Source organism: Neovison vison, chromosome 4 (assembly GCF_020171115.1).
Source record: "Neovison vison isolate M4711 chromosome 4, ASM_NN_V1, whole genome shotgun sequence".
Classification (NCBI taxonomy): Eukaryota; Metazoa; Chordata; class Mammalia; order Carnivora; family Mustelidae; genus Neogale; species Neogale vison.
Genome location: NC_058094.1, coordinates 55,656,103 through 55,668,689, shown reverse-complemented (window position 1 = coordinate 55,668,689; position 12,587 = coordinate 55,656,103). Strand labels below are relative to the sequence as shown.

General features: G+C 35.4%; 1 protein-coding gene and 1 long non-coding RNA gene across 3 annotated transcripts in view; one reads left to right on the top strand and one right to left on the bottom strand.

The window, feature by feature from the left end:
* PKIA (cAMP-dependent protein kinase inhibitor alpha) overlaps positions 1–10,337 on the top strand; it is a 93,923-nt gene extending 83,586 nt beyond the window's left edge. For both annotated transcript variants that reach the window (XM_044245417.1, XM_044245418.1), the window contains 2 exons: positions 3,334–3,511; positions 6,827–10,337. In XM_044245417.1, the coding sequence (XP_044101352.1) occupies positions 3,361–3,511; positions 6,827–6,906 (231 nt within the window). In that variant the 5' untranslated portion in view covers positions 3,334–3,360 and the 3' untranslated portion in view covers positions 6,907–10,337. The remainder of the gene's footprint in view (positions 1–3,333; positions 3,512–6,826) is intronic.
* Positions 1–12,587, bottom strand: part of LOC122904504 — a 100,177-nt gene that overhangs the window by 41,028 nt on the left and 46,562 nt on the right. The gene's annotated exons all lie outside the window — the stretch shown is intronic.

Below are 12,587 nucleotides of genomic sequence, written 5' to 3'. Positions count from 1 at the left end.
TTGTGTTTTGTTGTTGTTATTGTTGTTGCTGTTTTTTATCAGAACCCACCATATGCTTAACATTTATTAGGCTTTTTGGATACATAATCCAAATGAATTCTCATAGCTACCTTGAGAGCTAAGTATATTTATCACAATTTATAGATGAAACAGTGAGTATAGAAATATTAGATATAGCATAACAACTAAATGGAAAGTCTAGATTTGAATACAGATAGCTATAATAATACCTATAACACTACCTGTAATATTCTTGGCCTCTATAGCTTGCAATATGTGCTAGGAGAGATTTTCGAGGAGAATGTAACTGTAAATGTCATGTATTGTAGAGAGACCAAACCAGGATGGGCACTTACAAGAAATGTAATAATTAAGCAGTCACTTAATGTTAATACAAATCATTTTAGTGATCTCTAAGAAAGTAATCTCCATAAAACATATACGTAAAAGCCAATGGAATACAGACTTTTTAAAGGGTTGTTCAAAGAAAGTGAGAAAATAAAAGTAGCTGAACCTTTCTGAGAAATTTAATAAAGGAAAAAGATGGTTGTGTAAAGATGTATGAAAATTGAATAAAGAATATTTGGTTAAATGATTGGTTTTTTTGTTGTTTTCCCGTTTTGCTTTTTTTGTAAGAGGACTTGAACATGCTTACAGGCTTACGGGAGAAATGCAGAGGAGAAAGAAGACTCAAATTATTGAGGAAAACAAATAAGGGAAGGAGCAAGGACCTACAGGAGGCAGCAGGAAATAGAATCAATAGCATGCCTTAGAAAGAAAGAAGCTAGTTCGTCTAGGAAAGAAAGAATAGTGTTTTAGAGAGAAATGTGTTTGAGAGAGGAAGAAATTTAAGAGAATATGCAGCAGATGTCCTGTATCTTCTCAGAGAAGGAAGATGTAAAGTCATCTCTTAAGGCAGTGGTATCTGGTTGTGCGGCCTGGAAAGCATTTGGAATTCTTCCCACAGAGAAAAGCATAAGGAAGAGTCAACGAGAGGTGAAAAAAATAATTTCTGAACAACTCAGAGTGTATACTAATAATAGAGTCAAAAATTTCTAGTTGAGCCAATTGGCACAATTTTGTGACTTTTTCTGGTAATACTCAGCTACCCAGTTAATGAGATCAGAGAAAGTGCACGATGCTATTTTCCTAGGTAAGGTTTAGGAAGATCAAGGTGACAGTAAGTCAAAGGGACTTCTTGATGCCAAAAAAAAGTTACATGAAATTGGTTGGCAGTTGATCCAGACTGAACCTGGAGGAAGCTAAAAAAGGGTTAAAAGAACTAAAAACATAACCAGTGCGAAGAACAGAGTCATTATGAAGAAGAGATAGGTGTTTATGGCCACGAAAGGAATCTCCAAATTCAGAATTTTAGAAATGAGGTAGTTTTAAGTGATGATTGTTTTTACATCTTCACTTTAAGTAGCATTACTCATCATGCCTTTCAGCTGTCCCCTTACTTATTAGAAAATGGAAGTCTAGGAGGTTCAAGTGATTTTCCAAAAGTCACTCTATGACTAAACCCAGGATCTTCTGAAGAGCATTTTGAAGTTTTAAATAAAACAATAGCCATTACCATATTCCCTTAAAAATAATGGTAAATATAGCTGAATGAATGAAAACCAATGTTATCTATAATATAGTCACAGTAAGCATATAGTATAGATATATTTTCTATTTCAAAAGTGTATTATGGTATTACCCCCTCATTCCTGTTTCATCTTCCCCTTAAAGAAGAGAAAATATAAAAGTTTCCTCTAGATTGAATTAATAGCTCCCTCATCAGTATGCATTAGGGGAAATCAGCCTAAAAGAATGTACTACTGACAGCCATCCTAAATTGCAGTGTAAATCAAGTTATCAAGTTATTTCAGAGTGCAAATGTGCATGCCCATGATGATGTATGGGTTCCACCATTTTTGCTTCCCCCATATTTCTTATATTTTGAAAAGATACCTTCTCTTGATTATTGATCTGTTTTTAATCTTAAACTACAATAAAATGTGATTGGAATATTTAGGAAGAGGAGGAAATTATTTTAAAGTTCTGTTCAAATAAATTAATGCAACAATAAATGTATTTTTTTCTTATCTTGCTATACATCTTTCTTTTGACTTTTAGGGAAGGACATAAATATAAACATAGAAAAAAAACGAAGATTTGTATTTGGTGTTTTTTTTAATACATATATCCTATTTTACCTTGAAAATATTTTTTTGGAAGACTCATTTTCATGGGCTCCTTTTTTGGAGGGGGAGCAGAGAGGGAGGGAGAGAGAAAATCTAAAGCATACTCCATGCCTAGCATGGACCCCAATGCAGGATGTAATCTCAGAACCCTGACAAGACCTGAGCTGAAATCAAGAGTCTGACTTAACCAACTGTGCCACACAGGCACCCATCATTGAGTCTTTTTTAAACTTGAATATTTTATTTCAAAGATTCAGTCAAGAAAGATTGTTATTCCCCTCAAGCAATCACTTAATAAAGGGGACCACAGGGAACCATCCTCCTGGATTGGAAGTAGCTCTTTGGTCACTGACATTGCTTAGAATTGCTGGGGGGTACCTGGGTGGCTCAGTTGGTTAAACATCTGCCTTTGGCTCAGGTTATAATCTCAGGGTCCTGGGATCGGCCCCTGTGTCAGGGTCCAGGCTCAGCAGGTGTGTGCTTCTCCCCCTCCCTCTCCCTCAGCCCTGAACACCTGCTTGCATACTCTCTCTCTCAAATAAATAAATAAAATAAAATAAGAATTGCTGGTATATGGTGATAATAAAAAGCAAACTAAATTTTGGTAAACTTCATTATTGTTCTTAGACTCTTAAGACAAAGTACTTGCATTCAGCTTATCTCTAGGATGGACTACTCCATTCCACCCTCAACCTTGGTATGCTACCAATCTCAAGTTCTTCTCTCTGCAATTGAAGACAGACTAAAATGGTATTAGAGAAGGAGAATTTTATGATCTAAACTAGGTGCCCACAAGTTACAGTATTCAGGCCAAATCTGGCCCTATTACTATTTTTCCAAACACCGTTTATTACATTTATTTAACATATTTTACTTGAACTATTTTTGCACTACAACCACATAATTGAGTAGTTGGATTAGAGACCATATACCCCTCAAAGGCTAATTTATTTACTATCAGGCCTTTACAGAAAAAATTCACTGACCTTGGATCAAGGATTAAAGCATTACTTGCTTTGTAGACATGTAAGCAAGACAATCATTTCACATGCATATTGTAGGCCAGTAATTTAACAAGTGTCTTTGTGAAATGTTATCATTGACCAACATTATATTTACCTATAAGTTTTTCTTTGTTTTGTAGTCCCTGCTATGTGGATATTTGTTAGCAATGACTGATGTGGAAACTACATATGCAGATTTCATTGCTTCAGGAAGAACAGGTAGAAGAAATGCAATACATGATATCCTGGTTTCCTCTGCAAGTGGCAACAGCAATGAATTAGCCTTGAAATTAGCAGGTCTTGATATCAACAAGACAGGTGAGTTGTTTGACACACATCTTTCTTCCAAGGTGGGATTATTTGTAGCATTTCACTGAAGAGGATTAAAACATGAAAAACCACCTTTGAAAGTAATCTAATAGCATTACAAATAGTCTAAGGCAAGAAAAAAGTCAGTGACTAATCTCTTAATCACTCCTACTCCATGTTCAGTGACTTTTCTGTATAGGGTTTCCCACTCAAATGCAGAATTCTTAATCTTCTATTACTAATGCAATCAATAAAGCACATGGGTTTTAAAAAAATTCTAATCTATAAAAGCTCTGAAATTTCTACATAAACTATTAAACAAAGTAGGAACTCCTACCTTCAGTAACACTGGCCATTTCAAAGGAAAAGTTCTCTGGGACCAATTTTATTGAAAATGGAAGTAAAATTGTTTGTTACATCAATGTCTTCAGTAAAAAGGTCACTCAGTTTTCTTTTCATGATAGAATGGGTTTGTGGAAAATTTGTCTTATTACTGGACTTTGCATTCTTCTTACCCAAGTACCAATGAAAAAGTAAAACAAGATTGTAATATCAAAGTACTTTTGAGTATTTAAAAGAATGCCACGGGGGCGCTGCCCAGCCCCCTCCCCGCAACGCCTCAAATAAACAGACGCTGCTGCTGCCAAAAAAAAAAAAAAAAAGAATGCCAGTAGCTCTTTCATCCATTGCTTTTGCAGGATTTAAAAGTGGATGTATTTCCCTAACAAATATTGTAAAAAAAATAACCTTTAAAAGTAAAAAAAAGGAGTTCACGATTAAGGAACCACAGTGTTGGATACATGAAAAGCACTTACCAGTTTCTGGCTCATGGTAACCACTCAGTACTCATTTGCTATTAGAATTTTTATGGCAAAGCTTTCCAGTTATTGGAAAACTGAGTCAGAGTATATGTTAATGAAACAGTTTAACAATGTTACCCTAACATACCTAGGGACAGTACTTGATTCAATGGCTAAAAGTCAGCAAGTCACATATTGGTCTTTTCAAATTCAAACTGAAAATAAACCTTTAACATTGACACCTTGGAATATACAGACTTATATATATTTTAGATTTTGTTGTTTCCCTACTATTTATTACCAGAAGTTACTTATCAAAGCAACTCTCAGAAGGGGTTAAGGAAATTATTGCAATTTGGTGGTATGAGGCAAGTAAAATTTTTTCTGTGGTCTTTGAAAGTTTGCTAATTTTCTTTTATAAGATTTATATATATATATATTTTTTTAAAGATTTTATTTATTTATTTGACAGACAGAGATCACAAGTAGGCAGAGAGGCAGGCAGAGAGAAAGGGGGAAGCAGGCTCCCTGTGGAGCAGAGAGCCCGATGTGGGGCTCGATCCCAGGACTCTGGGATCATGACCCGAGCTGAAGGCAGAGACTTTAACCCACTGAGCCACCCAGGCACCCCAAGATTTATATTTTTCTTTATATATTAATATTCTATTTAAAATAATCTGCATTAATTTTAGACACCCCTAATATTATTAACAGAGCAGTTCCATTTCTTCTTTTTTTGTCTTCCCTGAAATTGAGACTCATCAGCATCAAGACCTTTCTTTTACAGGAGAATATATTAAATTATTATATAACAATGGAAGAAATTGATTTTTATTAATAAATATAATAAAATTATTTTATATTTTATATTAATGGTACTATTAAACAATTTAGAATAATTAAAATATCTTTATGCTATCAAATGTCCTTTTTTCTAAACATTTCTAGATTTTAATTGCTATTCTCCAGGCTCCTAGAAATGTTTGTTTGTCTTCTAATCCTAAAGTCCAGGGCCAGGCAAAATATAAACAGTAGTAACTTTTTTATTATTCTAAGTACAAAGAACTAAAAATAATAACTGCAATACTGACAAATACATAAATGACAAATGAAATATCAATAGCTGAGTTGTGGGAGAGACTTCCTCTGTAACTCATGAATGTTTCAACTTCTTTTTAGTTTATACTCCACAATATTGCTGTCCCATGTTTACCTTAATTTGTTAACAAGCATGTATTTAGCAATGGCTTTGCAATTGCAGCCTTATGCTAAGGACTGAGAAGTGTTCCGAGACACCTAGAAAGCCCCAAACCTCATGGGAGTCAAAGTCCTCATCTTGTATTTATGCAGTCAGTTTCATCCTTAAATATTCTACTGTCTTGTACCTGCCCTAATTTGACTTCATTCTTTTGATTACCAAGAGCTGTTCCTGTTGATCAAGTTTTTGTTGCATGCTAATCTACACATCTCAGATTCAGACCATCTATACATCTACACATCTTGGGAGGCTGTTTATTGCTGTGAAAGTAGTTTATGAACTGTATATATATATACATATATATATACATATATATATACACATATGTATATATATGTACACACACACACACATATACATATATATATGCCTGGTCATACCCAGAGAACTCCTTTAGAAACAGAAAATATATGTACTGGGGTGCCTGGGTGGCTCAGTGAGTTAACCCTCTGCCTTCAGCTCAGGTCATGATCTCAGGGTCGGCTCTCTGCTGGGCAGGGTGCCTGCTTCCCTCTCTCTCTGCCTGCCTTCTGCCTACTTGTGATCTCTCTCTGTCAAATGAGTAAATAAAATCTTAAAAAAAAAAAAGAAAATATATGTATTTATGTAGAACTGCTTTTAATTTCCCTAAAGTATGGTGTCTGGTGAAATGTTTTATGTATACTTGTTAAGAGCAAAGGAGAAATTGCCTTTCAACATTTCCATTCAAAGAATGGAACAGTCCACTCACCTCTGTTCATTTGAATTATGGTAACGAACACTCAACAAACATTGATATAGTTTACATATTGAACACCCAAAAATATTTTGCTAAAAGTCTAAAAAATCAGATGGGTTATCAACAAGTACTATAAATAATGTAAAATGCAATTTTTAATTATTTCTTAAAATAAGAAAGGAGTGAAAAGGTAAACTTGCTTCCCACTTTTGATTTCTGTCTAAAATCACTTCTGATTTCTGCAACCCGTAAAACTAGAAGTGTCATGATCTGCTTTGAGATTTCCTAGCATAAATCATCACTGACCATTGTAAAAATTGTTATTCTTTTGTTTTGTGCCATGCTGTCCCAAGTTCATAGAACCAGAATTAGCCAACCTTAAAAAACACTAATTGAGGAACTGATTACCAATAAAATATACTTGTCTCTTTGAGAATTTCAGACTTTTTGAGTATTTCTGAAATTTCCAATATGATATATTAAGAGTCAGTAAATATAGGCAATAGTTTTTCTTTTGCCTTTATCCTTTTTTTTATGGTCTTTTACAGAAGGTGAAGAAGATGCACAACGAAATTCCACAGAACAAAGTGGGGAAGCCCAGGGGGAAGCAGCAAAATCTGAAAGCTAACATCCCACTTTGATAACTTCAGCAACACCTGACAATGTCTCAAATCTCCAGGCCTGGCTGGAATGCATTTGTTTCCAAGAGTGAAAGAGGGGGGAAAAAAGTAGCTGTGCTGCATTATAGGAATCTGCTCATTATCATGTCAAAAATGGGGGCAGAGGCTGTGGCTGCAGACAGACTTTTCTCTACCTCTGTCATTAGCAATGGTTGAAATCATGTGGCTTGTTTTTGGATGTCATTTTGTATGGATCCTTTCACTTGACCATATGATAAAATGCTTGTAGAGAGTAGCACTGACCTAGATGATGATTCTTCCTGCAGCATCTGGCCCCTCAAAATGTCAGAGGATTTAATTGTGTCTAATTGCAAAGGGTTGGTTGAACCCCAGAGTTTAAATATCTCTGGTCTAAGTATTCACCCAGTAAAAGAACCATCCAGAAAGCACTGTTTTTAGCATTATGTATCTGTGTGTTCCTGCTGTGTTATTTACACTGTTTTGTATTGTACAGTATACACGCTCAGCACTGCCCCCTTCTTTGATTGCTCATGAGAAACAAAAATAATGTATGTTACTGTGAATTTTTATACCACTCATTTTTAAAAGGGCTGTCTTTTTCCTTCTCCACAGTGTGGTGGTGTACACAGGATAGATCATACTTTTTTTTAACTTAATCTTTCCCCTTGATCCACTGTTGATGAATTAAATCTAACCAATTCATCAAGACTTTTTTGATTTATTATAGAGGCATTTGAAAATATCTGCTAATGTGAATTTTACTTGAATTCAATCTGTTTGATGTCTGTATAGACCAGAATTCAATATGCATATTTTGTTTTATTTTCAATTGGAGAACTTTTCCCAACTAATATATTTTTAAAAATTTTTAATTATGAGAATTTTAGAGAATCAGGATGGTGGGAAAGATAAGATAATATTAAGAACAGGAAACTTTTTGTTCTAATGGAATCAAATTACTCAATGCTGTGTGCTACTATTTAAATGGAGAGGACAACTTATCAGCATGGAGCTGTAACAGATGGACAAAATTATCTTGCAATCATGTGGACACCAATCACAAAAGTAAAGCCCTTGCATTGTGTTTTTCATGTCTTTTTTCAGCCCTATCAGATACAAATGTTATTATGCACTTTTTAATGTTTGTAAACTTTTACTAATAATTAGTGTGAATTGCATTCTGATACAAGAATAATTATCATTAGAAGCTAACAAAATCCTCATTAATACTGTTGATAGCCTCTGCTGTGTTTTGACATCATGGTTCTTATATGGGAAGTTTCTGTGAGCTGTGTAATCCCATTGGTCAGTATTATAAAATCATTTATCAGTAGTAATAAATAAGGAACCGATAATATGCCCATGGCTCATGGATTACTGGACAAATAACAGATAACAGGAAGACCCTTTACAATAAAGAGCCCACTTAAATTATCCTTGAGGTCTTAGATACAGTCCCATTTGTGGTAGGTTAAACAGCATTTCCACAGATAATCTCCATAGATGTACCAGGAACTCAGCCCTCCTCCATAGCTGCCTATAGGATGAAAGGTCAGTCTGCCCTCATCTCTCCTTACAGTACTTCCCAAATGAGTAAGATAAGGGCATGGGTATCATTTGGTTCTCATTGTGTATTACTAGAAAAAATGTTAATAGGGTGAGTCTCTTAGAAAATAGAAGAGTAAATATTAGAGTACTTCATTCTAACCAGTTGGGGTCCAAAATGCCCAGGTAAAATTCAAATAATTCCACCTATTAATAGACTCACAAGTGGGAAGAAAGGTTCCTGAGACATTTTTAGACAATCTCTGGTAGTTCATTTAAAATATCCAACCCATAAAATCACTTTTTCAGTATCCTCATTTACTATCTTCATAGCTTTCTTGTGAATCTAGGTAAAGTTCTCTCCATCCTTAAAGTTGTGGAATTCCAAATTGATTACATGTGATTTTGTAAAGTTTAGGACTAGTGCTGAGTGTATGTGGAGACTTTATATTCCTATGTGATATACTATTATTAATGCATGTGGTGTCATGCTTGTCTTTGAATATATAATAGTGATAAGTTGCAAAGTCATATGGAGCTTTTGAATTATTTTGACCTCTTACTGCTACTTTGTCTGCTATATTAAAATCCAGAGAGAGTCCCAAGCTAGAAGATAAAAATCTACTTTCCAAAATATCCATATCCTACAAATGTTGCTCAGCAAAAGTTCACAGTGTCTTCCAAATTGTATTGTAATCTCTTACTTGCAAATCAATAATATACATGGAATTGAATTTTTAAGGAGAAAATGAAAAGGTAGAAAACCAAGACATTAGGTTTGAGAATATGTACTTAATGCCCTCTAACCAACTAACATTATGCTAATCACTTTCCAGCACATTTTCTCCAATTTAATTGTTTCTCCTCGGAGAGTTTAATTAAAGAGGTAGTGTTATCCCATTTCACAGATTAAGAAATTAAGGCTCACTAAGTTATAACTTTTCCAAGTTTAAAAAGCTAATAAGTGATGAAATTAAGATTTGAACCTATCTTTGTCGGTTTCCAAGGAGCTTTCTACTGCACAGGCCATAAAATTAAAGCCAATTATAGAGCATCTTTATCTGTAAGGGAACATTTAGAGATGAACTGGTTCATCCTCCATATATTATAGAGGGAAGCAGAGTCTCAGAAGGGGGAATTGTCTTTCTCAAGGTTACTTAGATGAGTAAAAACACAGATGTGACCAGATCATATAAAGTGTGTTTCAAAAAAAAAAAAAGAACGAAAGAACTTCAATTAGAGTTTATTTTTTTGTGTGTTATACTTCAGAATACCTTTCTGGCATATAGTCTATAAATTTAGCATGGTTCAGATTTTTTTTTTTTATGTTCCATGCTACTTGTTTTGTTTAATTAACTAGAAGTATGAAAATTTCAGTTTTACTCATTTGTAGTAAGCATGAACTTGTCAAATTTACCTTTTATCAATTGTAAACATCCTATGCCAACATACTGTTCTCATAATTCATAGAAATGTTTTTCCAATATATAACAAGCAGTCTTCAGGTTTTAGGTGATGTCCCAAGAACTGCTCACTGTAAAATGCCCTAAACTTGCAGTAAAAATGCACCATTTAATAAGATGAATGATATTGCTCTTTCTCTTCAGAGAAGCAATAATGGGTAAACAAATGTCACTGCCAGGTAGCTTAGCTTCTGAGTAAAGCTTGTGATAATAGGAAGATAATGTGTAGTTATCAGGTAAAAACAGGAAGCCATCTATAATTTATGATGTCTTAATAGGCCCCAAATTGTTCTTTAATCAAAGAGTGGCAGTCTCTGAAGTCATTTGTGAGCTTGTATGACTTTTGTATTTAGTAATGTTGCATGCTCACATAATTGATATTAAAAGTAATACATTTTTTCTGAAATGTACACAGTCTATTAAGAGTATTTATTGAACATACACTACGTATTTGGTGCTTGAGAAAGTGCTTCGAGTGAGAAGGAGAAATTCAAGCCTCAGCCATCCTGTGGTGGACATACAGGACATTCTGGCCTCACGTTTTCTGGCCCTTTACTCCAATAATTTTTACCTCCTTTCCACTCTGGTAGCCCACTTCCTGGACTTCATCATCTACCAGAGTCAAATCTTAAATTGTAAGCACCACTATCTTCCTGTGGTTCTTACTTGCTCTTCTGCAGGGCATTGATTTTCAATCAGAAGAAAGACCAGTGTTTATCAGAATCCCCTGAAAATTGTACAACACTCCTTCCTCCACCTATATACGTACTGTTTCTCTCGCGCGCATGCGCGCTCCAACACACACACACACACACACACACACACACACACACACTTCCTCCTTGAAAACACTCCCTATGTAACTTTGGCATCTTTTTCCTGCCCCACCCTCACCCTCACAACCTGAGAACCACTGATTAAGAAAAAATTCAGAGTTTCTAGATGCACCAGCTCTGTTTATGCCACTAAAAAGGTTTAAAATGAGTCAGTAACAAAAATGGAGTGCTCACAGACATCCCTGCTTTTACTCTATTAAGAATAACATCTTGGGGTAGAAAAAGCAGAGGGTTTAACTTCTTTTGTTTTGCTGTTGCTCTCTCTTCAATCACATAAAGGGAGGGAAAGACCAAGCAGAATCGAAGGTGGGACCCAGGAGAAAGTAAGCATCAAATAACAACCTGAGTTCAGACAAGGTCTTAAGCAGACAGGGTAAAAGACGGTGTAGATCTTTAGGTTCATGTTATTTAGGTCACAAGGATAAAATACTACACAGGGATTTGGCACAAAATGCTAGCCACGCAAAACAAGTTCTTATTGTCTTTGGTGTTTCTTCTCTTTGTATACTTGTTGCCTCTATCTAGGCCAGAATGTGGGGATTTGGGATCCTGGCCATCTCTCACTATAAAGTCAAAATTAATAAAACATTCTGACTATAACTGGTTAACTTTCTAGTTTGTACCACATCTACTTTCTGATTATGTCAAGATGAATTTTTCCATAGCAGCTCTCCTCCCACTCTGAAATCCACTGTTAACCTCCTCAGTGCTCCTGATTTTCTTACTTTCTTGTCTTTCTGTCATCTCTGCCCAATCAGAACCCATCAAACCATCTGCTTTCACTTTACTTGCCTTCAAAATGACTAAAAAGTTTCTAACAATGTTTATTCATTGTTTGTAACTGCATTTTAGACATGAGTGCTATGAAGCTCTTTTTTCATCCTATTCCTGGGGATAGAGGAAGTTTCCCCACTACTGTCTAAAATGTAGATTTTCATCTTGTTTTGTTTTGTTTAGATTTTATTTATTTATTTGAGTGAGAGAGAGAGTGACAGCACATGAGCAGGGGAGAGGGTCAGAGGGAGAGGTAGAAACAGGCGCCCAAAGCAGGGCTCCAACCAGGACCCTGGGATCATGACCTGAACCAAAGGCAGACGCTTAACTAACTGAGCTATCCCGGTCTCCCAAATCATCTGACATTTTTAAACCATTTTCTTTCAGGAGGTCTGTTAATTATCCTTTTTTTCTTCACTGACTTCACCCTTTTCTACAAATGAGCTCAAGTCCTTAGTTTCACTCTTAACTTCACTACTTGTATTTCTCAGAATAGTAATCTTTGGGGCGCCTGGGTGGCTCAGTGGGTTAAAGCCTCTGCCTTCGGCTCAGGTCATGATCCCGGAGTCCTGGGATCAAGCCGTGCATGGGGCTCTCTGCTCAGCGGGGAGCCTGCTTCCCCCACTCTCTGTTTCTGCCTGCCTGTCTGCCTGCTTGTGATCTCTGTCAAATAAATAAATAAAATCTTTTTTAAAAAAAGAAAAAAAAGAATAGTAATCTTTGCTCTTGTTTTCTTGTTTCTCCTCCTTATTTCTTATCCTTTTGCAATTTGACTTACAATTACATTTTATTACCAATAACATCTTAAGTAGTTCCTGGACTTTTAGAATTGTCACGAAAACCCCAGTCAATGTGGAAATTAAAAAATGATGATGTTCCAGAGGACTCAAGCTTCTCCCAAAGTAAAATTTAATGGTTCTATAATTCTAATTGATAGTTTGGCAGGGTTTAGCTGTATCATTAAGGATGGAATCTATGTATCCCAAGAAAAAAGTTCTTCAGGTTCACATCTTCCATCATATATGGTTGTGTCTTTTCTCTTCCACCACA